Below are 19,880 nucleotides of genomic sequence, written 5' to 3' on the forward strand. Positions count from 1 at the left end.
GACAAGTGAGGATAATGTGTTCAAATTACTTCCCAAGGAAATGAATGAGGACATTCTTTTCATGTCAGTACTGGTCTTATATATGTGCTTGGTTTCTTTGAAGGAAAGACCCTTTTAAGCCTCCCCGTGCTCTGTCTCGTCTACAGTACAGAGTCATATCAGGTGCATTTATGTCTGTCTCTACCCACTACTGCACTTGAAATTGGAAAGGAAGCTCCCAGCCTCCCAAAGTCAAGGAGCAATTCCTTTTCTTGTTCCATTCATGATCACGACCCATCACGACTGACGCCAAGGCTACCAGTTTGTGTATTGAAATCTTCATGGCTATGAGCAATGCCACCCTAAGGAATTGAACAAACAATTATGGGGAATCACTAGGATACCCAAAAATGAGATCATTTATGCATCATCCTGACCTCTGGTCTCCACCACTGGGTAACACAATGCCAGAAATTTAATTGCATGTCATGTGAAAAGTTATTTCTTTCATCTACTTTGAAGTGCTGCTAGCAGTAGCTGCTAGGTTGTTCCTTTGTTTCAGGGATAGCAAGGAGCCTGCTCCTGACTCACCTTATTGATCATGCATGTTTGACTTTTAGTGTTGAAAGCTCATGTAGTTCCTTCCACGTCAGAGATCCATCTTTGTTCCAAATTCTCAACTCACTGTTTGGTATGCCCTTTCCATGAGGGTCTATGAGGAGCTCCAGCCACTTCAGAATACTTGTCTCAGTTTGTTCTGGTCTCCTTTATCTGATAGATATGGGTATTCTCTGTCCTCCACTCCCTGCATTGTTCTGTGGGAAGCTCATGATTTCCAGCTAGCCAAGAGAGGGATTTTAACAGCCATATCTTTTTTCTCCTAAAACCACAATTCATGCAATGCTGTGAGAAGGCCATAAATTTTTCAAGTGTCTTCCCAAGGTCTTTGGACCTCTTGCCCTAAGAGGTGAAAGAGGTTTTTATGAAAGGAAATAGCAGGCTCAGATGCTTCTTAAAGAATAATTTTGTGTATATGCCTTGTCTGAATCCTCATGCTCCCAGGAGGCCTTCACTGCAGCTCCTCTGTGCTAGAGGCTACCTGGGATAACAACCCAAAGGCAGCATCAACCCCCTGCCAATGCCACTGCAGAGCAAGCCTCGGGACTAAATTGAGCAGCTCACACCTATTTGTCATTTGCTGAAGATCTGAAGCTGTTTTCCTCCTCCTGCAGCTTGCCCTGTTGCCCTGTAATTAGGGCCATGGTTGTTTCTGCAATGTCTGAGAGCCTTGGGATGATTCTGGTGAATGCCACAGGTAGGAGGAGATTTAATGAGATATTCTGGGGTTTCAGTTACACCCACGCCACCCCACTGAGGTCAGTCAAATACTTTGGTGTAATTACAGGCAGACTTGTTCTTTCCCAGTAATGCTTCCTCCCCCCAAACCTTTCGTAATTTTAAAATCAAGCTGCTGTATTCACCCTTTACTGTCACAAGACACTGCCTGCAGGTCCTACATACACCAGCACCAACATAAACAGGAAAGTCATCCTTTCCCAGAGTTTCTGTCTCTGCTCAAGGCTGAGCCAAAGACTCTTCTTCAGTGTTGGTATTAGAACTTCTATGAAGAAATTTCACCCAATACTTAAATTAGTACTGCAAACTTCCTTGTCAGTTTGCTCTTTTGCAATTCACCTGACCCAAAACACTCTGCCTCAAAAGGTGATAGAGATAAAAATGCAGATTTCACACTGAAATCTAATCCATGGGAAATGCAAGGTAACAGTGCTGACTGGCTGCTTCAGTGGTCTCCTGGTATCTCCCTTTCCTACAGAATCTATGCCAAGTGCAGGCAAGTCAACACAAAAGTCTGAAAAGCTTTCTGGATGACATATCAGGAGTCAGCTGTCATTTGAAATACAGACCATCTCTGGAATGTGGTTTGTCCAAATTGCTGGAATTTTCTGCACTAAATACATGCTTTATTTCTTTTACTTGAATTTTGGTGTGACTTCCCAGGCTATTGATTTGTCTGTGATGCAAATTTGTCCCAACACTATATAAGGCATCCAAAAAACAGTTGAAGGAGGCTAGTGCTTTTACACTTTACAGGGACAGTCTCTTAACTAAATATCAATGGCATTGCTTTCTATTGTCAGGTAGTCTGCCATCCCCTCAGTGACACAAGATTTAGACTAAATTAATAAAATAAAAATCCAGACCAAATCTGACAGGTCCTTTCTTCTGAAGGGATGATTCTCCAAGGAAAACCTTCTTATTTTTAAGGCTAAGTCAATTTTCAGAAGTGGCTTACAGGGGAACATTTTTGTGGCCTGTGGCAGGGTATTATTTTAGAAGTTAGTAATAAGCAATAAAATGTGGCCAGGAAAAGACTTCTATCTACCAGGGCTGGAAGGCAAAACCAAACAACATCTAAGTCAGGGGAGTGCAAGGAGCCTTGCTCCGGCCCTTGTTTTGATTTGACTGTTTTATGTGCTGCTGCAGAGTAGCACAGATGGAGCGGAGCAGCAACACTTCAGCAGAGAGCTGAATGAAATGGTCTAGTTTAAGAAAGGGTCAGTAGTCCTCAGCTGATGCCTCTTCAGACAGATGGAAACTGCAGAGATTCGAATCAAAAATGTCAATAAATCCACGGAGAATACAAGTAGTTTTTTGTTAACCACAATGCACATTTGCCCGGGCTAATTTGTTTGTTGGTTTCCTTGTAGATCTGTGATTGCTAACTTCTAGACATGTCTGTAGAGTGACGACTTCAAACTAAATGTTATCACACAGTGTACTCCTGAACTCTGCAAGTTTCTGGTGCCACAGGCTGGAGATCGAGCTCAGTTTCATATAAATCATAAGATGGAGTTGCATCTAATTCAGTATACAGCAAACAAGACCATCAACGTGCTCTCGCCTCTCACAGAGCAGTCACTGTACTTTTTGCCTTTTTCTGTACTTTTCAACATTAAAAATGCATCACTGAGCAAACTATAACTTTAGAGGTTTACTAGCTGGATACAACTAGAAAGACAGGAAGTTTGTTTTTTATCCACAGGGTAAGAAAAACCTTTCGCACACCACATTCCAGCAGACTGGAATTCACACCGTATTCCTGTATCAGAAGACTGCCATTCACATGCTGCTGTCAGATTGGAAGGACACCTCTCAGAAGAATATTTTACCTCTGTTGTATTAGTGCCTAATCTGTCACAACCCTGTACATTTCAGGGACAAGAACTCCATTAATTTCCAGAAAATGCTCTTTCAATAATTGAAGCTAAATATAAGGCTAGAGCTGAAACGAGGTTTATGGCATTGTTTAATTTTCAATTTATTTTGTAATTTTTTTTGTTTTGAAGAATGAAGAAGGACAAGAGCCCTTCTTCATGTGAATTCTACCACAAAGTGGCACTATCTTTCCCCCAAGGACAGAAGAAACATTATCCAAAACAAAGAAAACAAACATTGCCCGCGTCAGGCAATGACACTTGTAAATCATCACAAAATTTACTGGTTTGTGGCTGTTCTGCAATAGACTTCTTATTTAATGGTGGAATTACATACAATTTGAATGCTGGCTATAAGGACAATATCTGAAAAATAGAGTGAGAGATTAAATCAGAATCATCCAATGAAATTTGTTTTACATATTAAGAAAAAAATTAACAAGGCAGCTTCACTCTATGTCTGAGTGATAAGCATGCTCATACAAGGAATATTCCCATGCCTCTCACCACACAAGATCTCATGGCTTTAAATATATTCTTTTAACATTACACAGTTCATACATAATGGATATGGAGAATACCATTCTTAATTCACATCAAACCTTGAAGGCTGTGCAGTTTTAGGCAGCAAGGCCCAGAAGCTGAACCTGAAAAGCTCTTGTGTGGCTTTTGTAGAACTGGGCCTGTTAATGGACTGGTTTGATGTCACTGCAAATACCAACAAAAATTAAAATTCCTCCCTTTCTGTGGACTGTGTACGTAAACAGCTATCCAATGGATAAAGAAAAAAACAGACAAAGATCTTACAGACCCTAAAGATTTCAGATTCTCAGAGGAGGCCCAAAAAATACCTTCTTGGCACAGCTTACAGTTTTATACCCTGCCCCAAGTTTTCACTTCTATCAATGGGAATTTCTTCATTTGATGATAAAGCTCAACACTGTTGATCGCAATAGCTGCTTCTTTATTTCCAAAGGAATGATTTCAGATTTCAGATAAAACTGGAACATCTTAGCCATCTCAGTGAACATCTTGTCAATAAACTCCAGCAATCAGAGATCTACGTGAACCACAGATTGGGTAAGCAAGAAAATACTTCTATTCCACCATAGTCCTGAATCTTGGATTTATCCAGGAACCTTTCAGCCAGAGATTCACTTTGAGAGTCAATACAGCAAACATGAAATCTCTGGAAATCCTTTGGCAATGTACTTATTCCCTGAGTTTCCCTACTCTTCTAGGCTTTGCAGAAGTGTACCAAAATTGATAATGCAGTTATTAAAAAGCTGGTTAGAAAAATGCTTAAGATAATAGAAAATGAATACAAAACTTTGGGTCAGAAATGTTGCCTCCAGGAAATTAAAAACTCATTTCTTGACAAACAGACAAGATTATAATATTGTTCCTTTATCTCAATGCACGTGTTACCTTCTGTAGACATCTGTAGATGCAGAGGAACAAGAGGAAATCATCTTCACATGCTAATTTTAGCAGACCAAACAAACTTAGCATTTCTTTTGTTTGGTTCTGCAGAGTAGTGTAGAAAATGCTTGTTTCTGCCTATTGCACTTCTGCTTTCTATCAGTACTTTCCCTAGTCCTTTTTTCATAAGTTTAGTGGCTGTAACTAGAAGAACCAAGTGAGGAAAATACCATACAGCTTCTCCACAGCTGTGAACCAGCTCACTAATGGAGAACCAATTTATAATGACCCCAGCAGATGTCAGAAAGAAGCAACCCTACTCCTCCAAGACATTCCTCAGAACTAAAACAAAGACATGTATCATTTTACTGCTGCAGGATGCACGAAGATCATGAAAATGTGTGTAACACTTCTTCAGGAATGATGCTTATCTTGCCTAGTCACTCATATAGCTCACTTGGCCCATGCCTCCCTCTTGTATCCATCCCTCATCTCCAGAGCCTGTTCCCTGATGTGAAATCAAGGGAGTGCTCCATGGTCTCTTTCTTCTCCTAATACCCTCCAGGCACCCCAGACAGACTTCCATAGACTTTTCAAACAGTTTCCAGTAGAGAACCCTTCCCACTAAAGCTTTTCACACAAACCCAACAATTAGGACCATTATGATCATGTATCTACCACTTGTGGATTATGCATCTTAAGAAAAAAATCTATTTCACCGTCACTTGTCCAAATTCATCTGGATTTGCCCCAGACTTGGAGAAAAGATGCAAAACGGCAGACTTTTTAATGTTTTTAATTAAAATCCTCACCAAGGATTAATTTATTATAATTCATGACCTAAGCCCTGGTGCCTGAAACACGCCTTGGGAAAGCAAACAGTCCTAACTTGGGACAGATCGGTGAAGGGTGAAGAACCCACAGAATCCTTATCTACTTCACCACATTCACTTATGAGAATCAGGAACTGAAAAGTCAGTTCCACTAAGAAAAGCCTTCAGTGCTTTCTTTTTCCTGCACCTGAATTTTCCTACTGCTCAAATTATTTCAACTTTGCTTTAAAGATAATAAAGCTTTAAAAATACTACAGCTGTGCTTTAAAAGTAATAAACAGAGGCCAGTGTTATGAATGTTGTAGAAAGCTGACAAGGAATAGAATAAAAAAATATTGGGAATATTGAAATAGCAGCATTTTTCAAACAGTTCTACCTTGGACCACTGAAACTAGAGATATAGTACTGTAAGGTACCTCAGAAGTCTAAACATTTTGGCCAAGACTGTTAGTTTGAATAAATGGATCCTGCACAGTTCACTCTATGTATTTTGCGACTTGCTGTAATTTCTGGGCCAGCTTGAGAAAGTCATTTAATCGTGTGCCTGACTAAAAGTACATCAAGGAGCCTGATTGCCTGCAGAAGGCAAAGAGTCAGTCTTTCAAGAACACCTCTGCCCTTTGAACAATGCCTTAAGCTAACTGCAGGATGTGGAAGCCCAGAAGATAAGGAGCTAATGTGTGTGTCTCAAACACTGATAGCCACGTAGCTGTGGAGCCAGCCAAGGACTGTTGGCAGCAATGGCCAATCACCAACCATGAAGAAAGGGGCCATATGGAAGTAGGGAAGTACTTTTCTGGGACAATGTCCTTGTTCTGGCCCCAAAGCTAAGCACCACAGAGTGCAGCTGAGGCACAGGAGTGAGGGTGTTGAGCAGGCCTGGAATGTAAGGGGGGATCAAGAGCACCCAAGATCCCTGAAGCCCTACACCCATTTCCAGAAAGGTCTACACATGGGCTGCACATGGTAACTCAATAGAGAGTGAGAAACTTGGCTCCAGGACATGGAGCTTCACTGTGGACTAGGAAGCCTGGGCACACATGCATTCCAGGGGCCTGTATACACCCTCAGTTGGATTGATACTCCAGCCAGGACTGGTGATATCTCCCTCTCCCTTTCTTCTTTTCTTTCTCTCTCCTCTTTAATCCATCTCAGTCCATCTCCTCTCATCCTAGCCCTTCATTCAAAACCCACCGCCCCATGCTTATGCGGGAAATCAGGGATTACCACACACGTTTCCATGCCAAATGTGTAATTTGGTGTAATTTGGTAAGCTTTTGCAGGCCCTCTTACTTTTTTAATTCCTTTCAACCACAAGGACCCGTGATCCTTGGGTGTTCCCTTCCATGTAAGGGCGGGATGCCACACAGGACTAATGCTGAGCCCATTAAAATGGAAGTGCACAACAAATCAGGATCCAGATCATCTCGATCTAGCTACACATAAATATTTACACTTCTCTTTGAATGGGCACTTGCCTTGAATTGAATATTCATAGTTAATCAACCATGCTTATTCAATTTATTTTAATATTAAACCACACTATGCAGGCTGGGGACTCCAGCAAATACTAGGACCAAATTTTTTTTTAAAATATTGTGATGTTATTACAGAGAAACAATAAACAACAATTTGTATAAATTTCCTGAACACAATGAATGCTTAAAGAATACTGGAGTAATTTTCCTGCTTTGAGTAATTTTAGTATATTATTTACTTGGAGTTAATTTAAAATGCAGATACTAATGGGGTGGGAGAGTCAGGAGGGGAGGAATACTAAAAATAGTAAAAGAAGTGTATGAGGGTGATGTGTGCACATACCTACTTGCAGGCTTACACAGGTATGTGCACATGTAGTTATGCTAAATATCCATGAAAATTAATCTGAAATACCATGAGGGGAAGGGATTTGTATGCACACCAAACAGCTGTGTCAGAATTGTGAATGTTGTTGTCAGTTTGAACAAATCCCTCACAGTTCACTCTATGTACTAATTCAGGATTAATACTGGATTTTGGAAGCCAAAAATGTAAACCAAACGTGGGTCTGTCTAACTTGGGTGGCCACCTGAAATTAGGTATATTATGCAGGTGTCCTACCAGGGAAACCAAGGTGAGCCTGGAGGAGAGGATTAATTTGTTCACCCAACATATGAATGGAATGTGAGGGGTTCATTTGTGCGGGAATATTGACCTGCCAGTAATCAATTAGGAAATTATCCTTTTCATTTTAAAAAGAGCACACTTACACACCCCTGATGGGGTATTTGTGATTTATTTTGCCAGTCCTTGAATTAACTGACCACTGTGTAATTCTGGAGATGGAGAAAAACCAAGATATCAACTTTAGTAGCCTGGATTTTTGGTGCAATTCCAGCTTGCTTTTAGATTCCCTAACTCTGGCTCTGGCAGATCTGGAGCAAAGAATTTTAGTGCTGGAGGCCCTTCAGCATTTGTGTGCGTGGCACCAAGTATCTACCATTCACAATTTAGCTCTCAACAAGCCTTTGCCCATTGTCACAATGACAGGGGTCAAATTAAACCCAGGATCTATGCTGTTCACATCAAGATCCAACTGTTTTCAGTTTACTTCATAGCTTTTAGCCTGGGAGAAGCACAGTTCTGAATCTCAGTTAAGAATAGCTGTCTTCCTGTTATAAAGCTATTTAAGGAATTTCTAGTATACATGGTCTCTATGTATAAATATTAAGAAAGGACAAAAAAATCCCTGAAAAATTAATGAAATTTTTAGGAAAATGGCAGATGTGTAATGTTTAGTTGGATTTAATATACCTGCTTCCAGAAGGAAGTTCCTCTTAGAAATGGGATTGCACACTAATTAACCTCTGATAGTTCCAGGCAAAATGTAACTTACAATTGCATTTTGAAGCTTACTAAGCAACCAAAAACCCTTCTCTACTTTCTGCATTACAGTAATCCTGAATTATAAATAAAAATTAGTTCATTCACTAAATCTGTCATTGCCCCACTTACTCCACAAGCCCTTGCCACCAAATTTTCTTACAGCATGCAGGAAGACAGAATGCCTTGTTGCATTCCAGCATTTAGGGACCCCTGTCTACTGTTCTCAGCGCTCTGAATCTAGTGGTGGTTCACACCACAAAGCAAATATCTTCTGTACATAAGAATTGGACACAGAGTACATAAGGACCAGGAACTGAAAAATCAATCTGGTGTTCATTTAGAGGGCAGAAAATGCTCAAGTCTACGAAGGCATAAAACTCCTCTCCTCTCCTCTCCTCTCCTCTCCTCTCCTCTCCTCTCCTCTCCTCTCCTCTCCTCTCCTCTCCTCTCCTCTCCTCTCCTCTCCTCTCCTCTCCTCTCCTCTCCTCTCCTCTCCTCTCCTCTCCTCTCCTCTCCTCTCCTCTCCTCTCCTCTCCTCTCCTCTCCTCTCCTCTCCTCTCCTCTCCTCTCCTCTCAATGGTTTAGATAACGTCACCACAATACTTCAGTTAACTGGATTTGCAAGAGGGGCTGGCATGGAGCTTCAAAAACCACTCACCTTCCACCACCACAGTTGCAGGTTTCGAATAGGCTGTGCCCAAACTGTTCTTGGCTACACAACGATACTGTCCTGCATCTTCTCTCTGAACATTGTGTATCCTTAAATTCCCAGAATCAAGGACAGCAATGCGAGCAGTCTCCTGCCAGAGGAAGGAGCAACTGAGGTGAGGACTCTACATGCAGGCTGCACACAAACAGCATCAAAAATCTGTTTACAAAGTCTGGGCTTATATGCATGAACATTATACATATTATCCTACAGCTCAAGGATTTGAGGCCTGCTCTTCCTGCTCAGTATTGTCACATACTCACCCACTGCTATTTTTGTAGATCAGTGAATTATAGCTTCAAAGGGGCTCTTACTTAAGGGAACACTCAAGAGTGCTTTCCTCAGTATTTGGCCATACTTCGTAGTAACAAGCATATATCACATAAAACATAGATATTCAGAGATTTAGTTTGTATAAAGAATTATTGCAAATGAAGATATTTATGAGATAAGCCCTGGATTTTCTAAATCTTCCTTTCTAGCTACCAGGATTCACAAATATTATAACTAACATTAATACTTAACACGCTACCTTTAGCAAACAATTAGCATTAGTGAAAAACATTCTCTACTCACCTTTACAACTGTTTCTCCTTTGACCCATGAAACAGAAGGTTTTGGATTCCCCATCGTAGTGCACGGAAGAACAGCCTTTAACCCTTCTATTATTTCCACATTTATAGGTGGACGGGTTATTTTGGGTCCTAAAATTTTAAAAATCAAAAATTAAAGTTGAAACAAAGGTAAAAGGTAATATTCAGAAGACAAATTCAGAAATTACATTTAAAAATCTGCTCCTGTGTATTGCTGAAAGATAGCGCAGTCTTTCTTGGTTATGGAGTGCTTTGGTAAGAAAGAACTTTCTTCAGTGCAGCATTCAGTTTCAGTTTATGGATGCAAAAACTTGCAAGGGTTATTTGTTTTCCTGAGTGGAGTATGACAGTCATTTGAATTAGGGCCTGGGCTAAAATCCAAATTCAGATAAGAGCATTTCCAGTATTGAAGAATGTTAGCATTCCAGGTTCTGACATTTTTCACTGTGTAAACACTGTCTTGTCTCAAAGCTCAGATCTGGACTAAATTGAGTTTGAAAGAGTTTTAACCCAGGCTTGCCTCTAGCTAAACAAGAAGGACATGTAACTGCAATTAATATCCTTAAATTAAGGATTTATAACTATGCTAGTGAAAAGGACAATTGAGCCTTAAAGAAAAAGCAAACTCCCTTAAAGTTAATGAGGGATACATTTAAATTCAGTTTACTGAAAGAACTTGGCGTTAGTCTGAGCTTAGTCTGAGAGTATAAAAGATCATCACCTCAGTATTTTGGGCGATCTGACATTTTGAGGCCCTTGCATGATAATGAACAGCAGAAAAACAAGCTTCAGAGAGCATCGCTTCCTGGCCACCACCTGCAAGTGACTGGGATGATGCAGAGTTCCAGAATTACCAGACCCTGAGGGTGATGTCATTAGCACAGACAAATCCTTTCCTACAAACATGCTTTAGCCATAATATACCTCCGCTGCCCTTTAAAGTGTTTGTGTAAATAACTCTGGCCATGTGAGTCCAGCTGTACTGACACCAGTAAAGTTTTGGCACATAGGTAGCTCTCTGCAAGAACAAGTCTTTTGCCTTCTGTGTGGGACGATGAGATTTACAGCATGGTGCTCCAAGCCATTCAACACTGCTATTGACAGCATCTGAACATAATTTATTTGATTTTGCCATCCTCAGGAAGAAACCTGATTGGTGGAATTTTACATTTAAAATTCACCAGGGATGTATGCAGTATTGCCACAGAGATCTAACCTATCAAACTGTGCGTCTGTTACAGAGTTTTGCACAAAGGGCATTCTTCAAAGCATCAGGTTTTGTCTTCTGATAGTAGAACAAGTGTGTTATAAAGTAAATAATCACAGCTGCATTAAATTGTTGTCCCATATGCCATGTCTCTGGCCCAAAGGACTGCACCCAGCTTCACCAGAACATGGGCCCTGCCCTGTACGTGGATCCCCAGGCGCCGTAGGTGGGACACTGCTCAGGCTTTTGATTAAACCCTCACGTGGTGTCAGGGAGCAATTGCGTTCCCACTTACGCATTTTCACCTGGAGAGCCCCACAGCTCTGCGCAGCCGCCCCAACTCCGTTGTCCGCTGTGCAGCAGTACACCCCATCGTCACTGTCCTCCACGCTCAGGATGGTCAGCAGCTGCCCGTTCCTCTGGATGCTGTACCGCGTGTCAAACAGCCTGCAGGGCACAGCGCAGACTGTCAGGGACAGCAGGGACAGGGAAAGGGGGCTGCCTTTGAATACGCTCACTGCTGATGTCACTACAGATGGCAATGAGCTTTACCTCTGATTTTCAGCCCACAAGCAGAAGGGAGGTGCTTGAAATGCTGAGCTCAGCCTTAAGATTCAGGCTCTCACTAGACCATGGAGTTTCTGACTGTCACTAGTGTAGTGGCAATTCTTCCTCCACCCAGACATTGGTAAAATTAGTTATCGTGTTTGACTGTCAAGGGCTGGCATGAGCACCATTAATCTTTTCCAGCCAGGTCCTGTTTTAGGTATAATTGCTCAATGTAAGAGAAAGATGCTTATATAGGAGCGAGAGCTGGATGAAATTGTTTAAAGAAACTTTCTTCAGGGTAAACAAAACAAAACAAAACCCACAAGATTTTTTTTTTAATTAAAGAGATGAAGTTATGGAAATATTTTTGCAGTTGTGAAAAAAGACACAAACCAAAAACCATGAACATTTGTGTCTACATCCTGGAGTGGTTTTGTCTATTTTTCTTGTAAAAAGGAAAAAACAAACCAACAAACAAGCAAAGAAGTGTGCTGAAGCCATCTGAAAGTCAGAGGATTCAAGGATAGTTGTAGTTTAATGACAGCAGGCTTTAACCTGGAAACTGAAGAAAGCCCTGAAGCTGGAGCAACAAAAATATAGGATATTGTATGAAAGTATGTGGAGCAAAGACCAATCTCATATGTGAGCATGACCAAAGTGTGGTATGTGAGTAGAGGGAATTGGTGTGTATCCAAGTGTGAGAGGCAGGAAAAGAAGAAAGAAAGATGGTGAGAAATCTGAGGGCTGAGCTATTGAATTTCATTGCAAAACTGCAAAACTATAATAAATATAAATAAATAGTATAAATAGGCACTACAAATAGTAAATTTCTTTGTGCTTTATTTTCACACATTTGTTGATGCTTTTAGGAAGTACCTTCATGCAATTGGACACTGATTCCAATGAACAGTGGCAAAGGAGTTCTGGCCTGAGTATTTTGTCCCAAGCAGTAACAAATATCTGACCACTACACATGCCAGGTTTTATCCTTTACTGTTAAAACTTGTACAGTAGTCATTGACTAATCTGAATGTTCCATTTATGATGTTTTAGGCATGTATTTCCTTTCAACAGCATTTTGCCATCCCTCCTCTTTTCCAAGGTGGGAAGAAACAGTGCCATGAAGTCACCTGCAGTGTAAAAGACATGCTGACTCTCCCCCTTCTTGTCCTAAGGAAGGTTCATTGTGGGCAGCCCTGCTCTGGAATATGGCACAGGTAACCATTTCTCTCAGCACAGGGTACCTGCTGGTTTACTTGCACAAGTTTTGGTGTCAAAAGTAAAGGCACACATCCAGAAGACTAGTCCTGACTGTATTCCTTGCCCTAGCTCTATTCCCATTGAAGTTGAAAGTTTAATGTTTTGTTTTGGAGGTTAATCTTGCTATCTGTCCAGGATGCTGAGACCTTGACAAAAGAAGAAAATTTTGGAAATTAAATAGCTGATATTTATTGCTTTAACTAGTAGCTAGGCCCTTTGAAGTTCGATACACACACACACAGAGCAACAGAAATACATTTGGGGTTTTTTCAGAAACAAGAGTTTTCTGATCAAATGTTTTTTCATTGTGCAAATATTTTTATCTGAGTTTTTAGAAAGTAACAAATACATTCAGCTTATCTTTCCCACTGTCTTTGGTCTGAGCTTTTGTATCCAGCAGTAATGAATATTAATACCTTGTGAAAGTGAAACACTTGCTGTTATTAAAGCTGCTTCAGAAGTCCCAGTAAAGCAATGAAGTGCATGAGCTCTATGGCCTTACCAGAAGAGGTGTTTTAATATTTATTTCCCATTTTGGTCAAGCACTGTGTCTCAGAGAGAGAGTAGAATGGCTTTAATAAAGATATGTTGGGCTTCTGGAAGAGGGGATTGAGGTGATAAATGATCTGGATTTCAATTTATCTTAGAACACATGGAGAATTATCATTTTAAAGACATGGGGGGAGAAAGACATAGTCCTTCATAGATAGCTTTCTCTCCCTGCCTTGATTTTCAGTCATAGTCACTGATGGGGAGGGGATTAGAAGAAAGGTGACCTGATTTGGAAATAACATCCATGGATGTTCAGACCTCCATGCTAGAACAAATCCAGAAGATTGGGGCCAAATTTTGCTGAGATTGCAGACAATGAAAAAAACCATTCTGAACGCCTATTTTCATAAATGCAACTTTCTGTTTTGTCCTGCTCTAAAGCAGTTTTCCAAGCAGTGAGACCCCCTTCTGCTGCTGACTTATTTGGAGCCTCCTATGCCAGTGGTTCAAAGGTTTTTTGGATGTTTGACCACAACAGAGAGAACCATGCTTCAGGTGACCATCTGCCCAACATGGACATCTCCAGTGGAGGACAGGTATTGGCTGTGTTACACAAAGATTGTGCCACATTTTCCCCCACAGAGGAAGTCACTTACAGCCATTTAGAATGAGAAACTGCTGCAAAGCCATGTAGCAGATGTAATATGATTTTAGAGCTGAATCAAGTACAGTTTACTTTGTAGAAATCCTTTTACAACAAAAGAGAAAAAGCAATGGTAGCAACTTCCACAATACATTTCCACACTTCTAGAAAGCTGCCTTCTTTGTTGACATCTTAATGCCTGATGGTTAATGTCTGTCAGTGCATAACAATGAGAAGAGAATTTCCAGATCCAGAACTAGAAGCAAACAAGAATGGCACAGCACAACCCCTTCCATGCAAAGTTCCCAAGTACAAGACAACAAGTCCTGCTAAGCTCCCTTTAAAAATTATACAGAATTCTCCTTCATAAATTCATAAATTGAGGAAGAGAGCAAATTGAATTGTCTGAAGCTAGAGGGACAACTCCTTGCATAGCTTGCAACAGAAACCAACTCTCTGCAAGCTGAGGAGTGTGAAGGTGCAAGAGCAACCCCCAATTGCTCTTAGCACTCCCCCAGAAATACAGAATCCTATATAATTGCAGTCCCTCAATCTCTTTCCTGCCACAGACCCATTTTTATATTTCCAGATATCACCTGTATCATGAAAGGAAACACTGACAATTTTGGCAGAAGGTGTAGGTAAGGGCTGCTCTGTACCTGATGGGAATGCTGTTGCGTGTCCATGTAATCTCTGGCTCAGGATACGACTCCACTACACAGACGAACTTGGCAACGTCTTCTACCAGGGCATCCACTGTTTCCAGAGGAGTGCTGATCAAGGGAGCTATGTAAAGAGAAAACAAGAACAACTCCTGATGCCTACTGGGGAGAGTTACAGAGCCTGCCAAGCACCTTTGGTGGAGGGAGCCATGTCCCTGCAGGGTCACTCAATGGCATTTTCCCTTGAGGTCTCTCCAAAAGGTGCCAAACAGAGCAAACCAAGCTCCAAAAAGCTCAGTGCATCCTGTGTTTCTGACCCACCTCTTCCTTGAGACTCACAGCAATAGGTGAGCATACTGCAAGGACACAGGAGAGGCTGTCCCACTGCTACCAGGGTGGTGTTGAATAGGCTGGAAGTGCAAGGGGCAGCACACAAATTGAGGCTAAGCTGACCTGTCCCTGGAGTGGGAAGAGTGACTCCTTAATAGTGAGATTTGGGCTTTTTTGTCATTATTACAGGATTTATTCACTCAACTATTTATCTTTAAAAATATATATATATTAAAAAAGAAGAAAAAAAAACCCAAACAAAAAACCAAAACTGATAAAAATACCCAACAAAACAAACAACAAAAAGAAAAAACACCAAACCCATTATAGAGCACTATATTTTTCTAAGCCAGGCTCAAAGACCATGCAGGTCATTCAGATTTGTGTCATGACTAGGCCACATTCTCTTTTTCTCACAATTTCTAACCAAGTAGCATGAGGGTTAGAAGTTGAATAGCTACATCTAATGCTTATCACAGACATGTTGTCCTACATTACTTGAATGTATCTTTAGAAACATTTGCCATTGCTCTGGTGAAAGACTTGAATCACAGCTGGAGGGGATCAAAGCATAAGCCTAGCCACTCACTTTCCCTGCTCATGGTATTCATTGCAGTCACTGCCTCCAAAAACACTTAAGTGTCTTGATCAATGGCTGCAAGAGATACAAATCCATATTGCTTAGACTGGATTTCACTGACAACTGTGCTGAGGTAAACTAGATTTTACCATATTCCTTAAATACTACCTTGAAAATATATCATGGGTTCAGGAGTCTTCCTGTTCCCCACAGAGTGTAGCACTATCTGACCCACTATTTTTTCAGAGAATCCCAGCTGCTGTGTATCTACTGGCCCTCCTTAGTACAATGATATTCAAATTCAGGCAAAAAATAAACTATATCTGCTTTGCCCTTCACCACCTAAGGAATGGGAGAGAGAAAAGACATTTAGATTTAATTGACTGTGAATAATAGTCAATACCTTAATCCTTTTTCAATTTACATGGAAGTCAAAATTAGAATGTCTTTGGAGTTCTGCTGCAATGAAGTTAGAGGAAGAAAGGATCAGTTTCCACTATCAGGTTTATGTAAAACTCTAAACGCTTTTGACGTTTCATTAGAATGAATCTGCCTCAATAATATTTCTAGATTATATGACTTCGGATTGTATCATTGATTAACAATGATTTACTTACATAAATCTCAAAACTACATCTAAGATAGCTCTAAAGATCATGTGGATGAAACTTCAATTAGAACAAGACTGTGACTGCTTCAAATTGTATCATGCATCACTTTATTAGGTCATTTTGGGTCTTATTAAACAGAGATAATCATCTGTATTATTCCCCACATGAATCCCATGCCAGTGAAACTTCTCTAGAGTCTTCATTTTTGCTACTACTGAAGGTTATCTTAGGAGAACAACCCCCACAGATGGTTATCCTATCTACTTTAAATGTGATGTTTCTATTTCGTGACAGTTTATTGGGGTTTGATGGCATTAACCCCAGAGGTTTGCAATCTAATTATATAGTATGTTTTGTTGCTGCTGTCCACATTCCTTGATCTCTGGAGGAATGTTTTTCTAACCCTGAGAAATGTAAATTTTTACAGTAACAATAATTCAAAGCAACCAGTTTTATAACATTTGTAACAATAAACACAGCCACTTCCACGAGTAATGAAGTTACGTTTGTACCACGAGCCGGTATGCCTAATGATAGTATTTTGTTCTTAGGGCAAACAAGACCTGTTCTATATTAAATAAATTTTCTAGAAACAGTTACATACTTTTAAGTGTGTCCTTTATTCAACAGATGGCAGAATATTGCATAGACATGACCTGACCTGGTACCTTTCGAAAGCCGGCCTACAGCTTTTGGGGCAGAATCAGCCTCATGGTTGCAAGAAAATAGTGTCCAAACCGACAGCACAACAGTAACAAGAAAAGAAATTATTTTAAAGCTGCCTTCCCAAATTCTACACCCTCAGAGAGCAACCCTGACAGCAGCAGGGATGTATAATTTCCCCATATGCTCTTTTCTCCTTTGTGATATTTAACCCAAGTAAGGAGAGTGGAACATGCCGCCATTTTCTGAGGCGGCAACAATGTCCCAAAATGGCTGAGGTGGCACTTACATCTAAAACCCAGACTAACAGCTTGGGGCTGGTGTCAGTCCGTGCTTTCACTAGAAGGAACTCTAAACTTATGATGCGTGCTTTACCAAATTTTAACATGGGAAAATAAAATCTGAACAATGTATGGACATATCATCACATAGGAATGGAGCCAGGCCTTTCCATGTACGTATACTGGGGCTTTCTGATCTTTTCAAGGTATCTTTGTGGCTTTAAATAAACTGAAAATTAATTAAAACTGAAAATTAATTAATTCATGTATGTGTAAGGCCACACAGGTGCCATTTTTCTGGATGTCAGCTGTAGTTTCCCGAGATAGAAAAATGACCCAAGGCTGGTCATGGGACCATGAGAAAGCCAAATCACTCTTCTATCCCTAGCCCACCAGAAACTTCCAAATGTCTTGGCTTTGGATTTGGATTCACACTTTTGAAACCAGGCAAACAAAACAGTGCACTAAACAGAATCTGTCCTCTGCAATATTGCAAACACCTGGAGAAAATGCAGTTCCTATGGTAAAATGCAGCTCAGCTGTGATGTCCTTGAAAAGGGAAAGTATCTGTTCATTACACTGTGACACCAGGAAAAAATCTATCCCTATCCTCTTTGTTTTTCTTGTCTTTCCAATACCACTTGTCTTACCACAACATTCAAAAAGCGTAAAGGCCACAAACTTACTTTAGTGCCTTAAGAAAACACTAATATTTTTATTTCAGAACATTTTTATAAAGAAGATACATTATTTCTTTTTTACCTTGTTGGGAATAACCTGACTAACAATCATAAAAGTATAGCCCTGCAAGAGCAGCAATGTTTGCCTAATGTGAATTCTTAAGAGAATTCCCCTTAAGATTTCATTTTATTTTTCTGAAGCTGCTAAGTTTCTAGTATACGTTGAACTTCTCCGGACCATCACCATTCAGCAAAAATTGTTGTCCACAGGTTTACCATCCAGAATGGCATCACAGTTTGTTTTGTACCTCAAAACTTTCCTCAACAGAGTTTTTTACCAATTCTTTTGTTGGCTAAAAGTACATGTGTGTGCATATGTCCATACACACGCGTGCACTCAAGATAGGAAAGGGTAAGATAACTTCTATGTTACATACTATAACAAACACTGCATGTTTGTACTTATATATATATTCCTTGTAAAGACATCATAGATATTTATTCCCTTTGAAGATTTATACACTTACAAACCTACACAGGTGTGCTGAACACAACAAATCTTGGACTCCGCAGCGACTGGTTCTTCCAGCCATTAAGGCTTCTGAGCTTTCTTCCACATGAGAAATTTACATCCCGCCCAGACTGAGCCCAAAGGTCTCCCCTGCCTATTCAATGCGCTCTTCAAGATCCTTCAATTCCCAACACAAATATGAGAATATTGTCACTGCTAAAATCCTTCTAAAAGCAGAGAAATGACTGTTGAAAGCAGACTGGTTTTGTCTTTTTTGGGAATGCTGCAGCACCCACCCCACCATTAGCAGAGACACCTTCCCCTTTGCAGAAAAGTGGGGGAAAAGCCCCTCCAAGCAAACCTTTCAGAAGTGTCTCAGCCAAGCCCAGGGCTGCCAGGGTGAGGACGTGCACCAGGGGCACCTTCAGCAGGTCATTCATGTTTGATCCAGAAGGCATCCAGCTCCTTCAGGCACGGCGTGCGGACTTCCCAGCCGGCTGCATTTCGGAAGCAGTGTGCAAGCAGAGCCTCTCTGCGAGTGACAGAGTGGGGTCCGAGGGATCTAAGTATAATCAGGAATTCTCCCACCCAGTGGTGGTGATGGACATGGCCAGCTGGTGTGTATCCACTTTGGTCAGTGTGAAAGCGTGGGGCTCATGAAACAAGAGAAAGCAAATCCCTTCTGAATTCCTTCTAAGCAAACAGAGAACAGCACAATGGGCAAATGCGTTTCCAACACAGTGCCCTAACCCAGTGTTGCAAAGTCACCAGACCTTTATTACAGCTCACTATAAATGCAGTAGGAGGAAAAAATGCTTGCCACTACCTTTTCCTTCATCTTGGTCACCCTCTTTTCCAGTTTTTCTCCTCTCACTCACACACATTCCCTCTTATTATAACCTTTCAAGTTTGGCTGTAATATGCCACCTGTCGCCCTGCTGATAGTATTTCTTTTCTTAACAGATGCATTTGCTGGAGCAGAAGAAGTCGGTGTTGGTGACTAAAAGTGCCTTTCTGTAGGGAAACATGACAGTGGGGTTTCATCTCCAGAAATATCTTGTTAACCAGCAGGTCTCTGTCTAAGATGAAAGACAAACAGTCAACACTCATTTCCTAGGAAGACTTAAAGAAACATCAGAATCAAGGTATCTTGATTCACTCTGTGTTGCCCCATCCTACCACAAGGGCCTACACCACAGTTTCCAAAAATGTCAAGTCATTTGTACTGCCTGTTTTTTCAACATAAATATTTATATGAAGAGCAAAGAGGCTTACCACTGTGGAAAGGCTGATGCAGGGGCAATATCTCCATGAGCAGGGAAAAAGATGAATAATTAGTTCAGGAAGAACCTAATTGATGATGATCCTCTTGGAACATGACTCCATACACTTTTCATCATTTTATCAGCAGAGTGGAGAAGAGCTTTGCACTAAACCACATAGTTGGAGGAAAGCAAATATATATTGTGGTCACAATATATCACAGTAAAAGGTGCTTCAAGATCTCTACAATTTCCTTTATTTGCTGAAACTCTTGACTTAAACTATTTCTTAACAGTAATTTCTGCAATTAACATGGTTCAGCAGTGCTTCTTCTGAGGTGCAGATGGAGTAAAGCTGTCCAGTGCTGGGAATGTGTAAATCCCCATGGTTTGGCACGGCTTTATAACATGAATGTTACTTTGGGGACATGCCATTTTTGATTAGGAACAAGAATCTCTAGACAAGTGTTCCTCTGAAGATTAATAAAGGCAAAAACACTCATGTTAAAAGA

The 19,880-nt window shown here is 40.7% G+C and overlaps 1 protein-coding gene across 4 annotated transcripts in view; it reads right to left on the reverse strand.

Annotated features, from left to right (window-relative positions):
* MUSK (muscle associated receptor tyrosine kinase) overlaps positions 1-18,564 on the reverse strand; it is a 57,376-nt gene extending 38,812 nt beyond the window's left edge. For 3 of the 4 annotated variants that reach the window (XM_056513651.1, XM_056513649.1, XM_056513650.1), the window contains exons 1-5: positions 18,468-18,546; positions 14,448-14,574; positions 11,140-11,291; positions 9,621-9,748; positions 8,994-9,135 (exon numbers count right to left, since the gene is read on the reverse strand). In XM_056513651.1, coding sequence (XP_056369626.1) covers positions 8,994-9,135; positions 9,621-9,748; positions 11,140-11,291; positions 14,448-14,574; positions 18,468-18,546 — 628 coding nt within the window. Of the gene's footprint in view, positions 1-8,993; positions 9,136-9,620; positions 9,749-11,139; positions 11,292-14,447; positions 14,575-18,467 lie in introns of all 4 variants that reach the window. The other variant, XM_056513648.1, reaches the window with a different exon arrangement.
* Positions 18,565-19,880: the final 1,316 nt, after the last annotated feature.

The sequence above is a fragment of the Oenanthe melanoleuca genome, chromosome Z, assembly GCF_029582105.1.
Source record: "Oenanthe melanoleuca isolate GR-GAL-2019-014 chromosome Z, OMel1.0, whole genome shotgun sequence".
Taxonomy (NCBI): Eukaryota; Metazoa; Chordata; class Aves; order Passeriformes; family Muscicapidae; genus Oenanthe; species Oenanthe melanoleuca.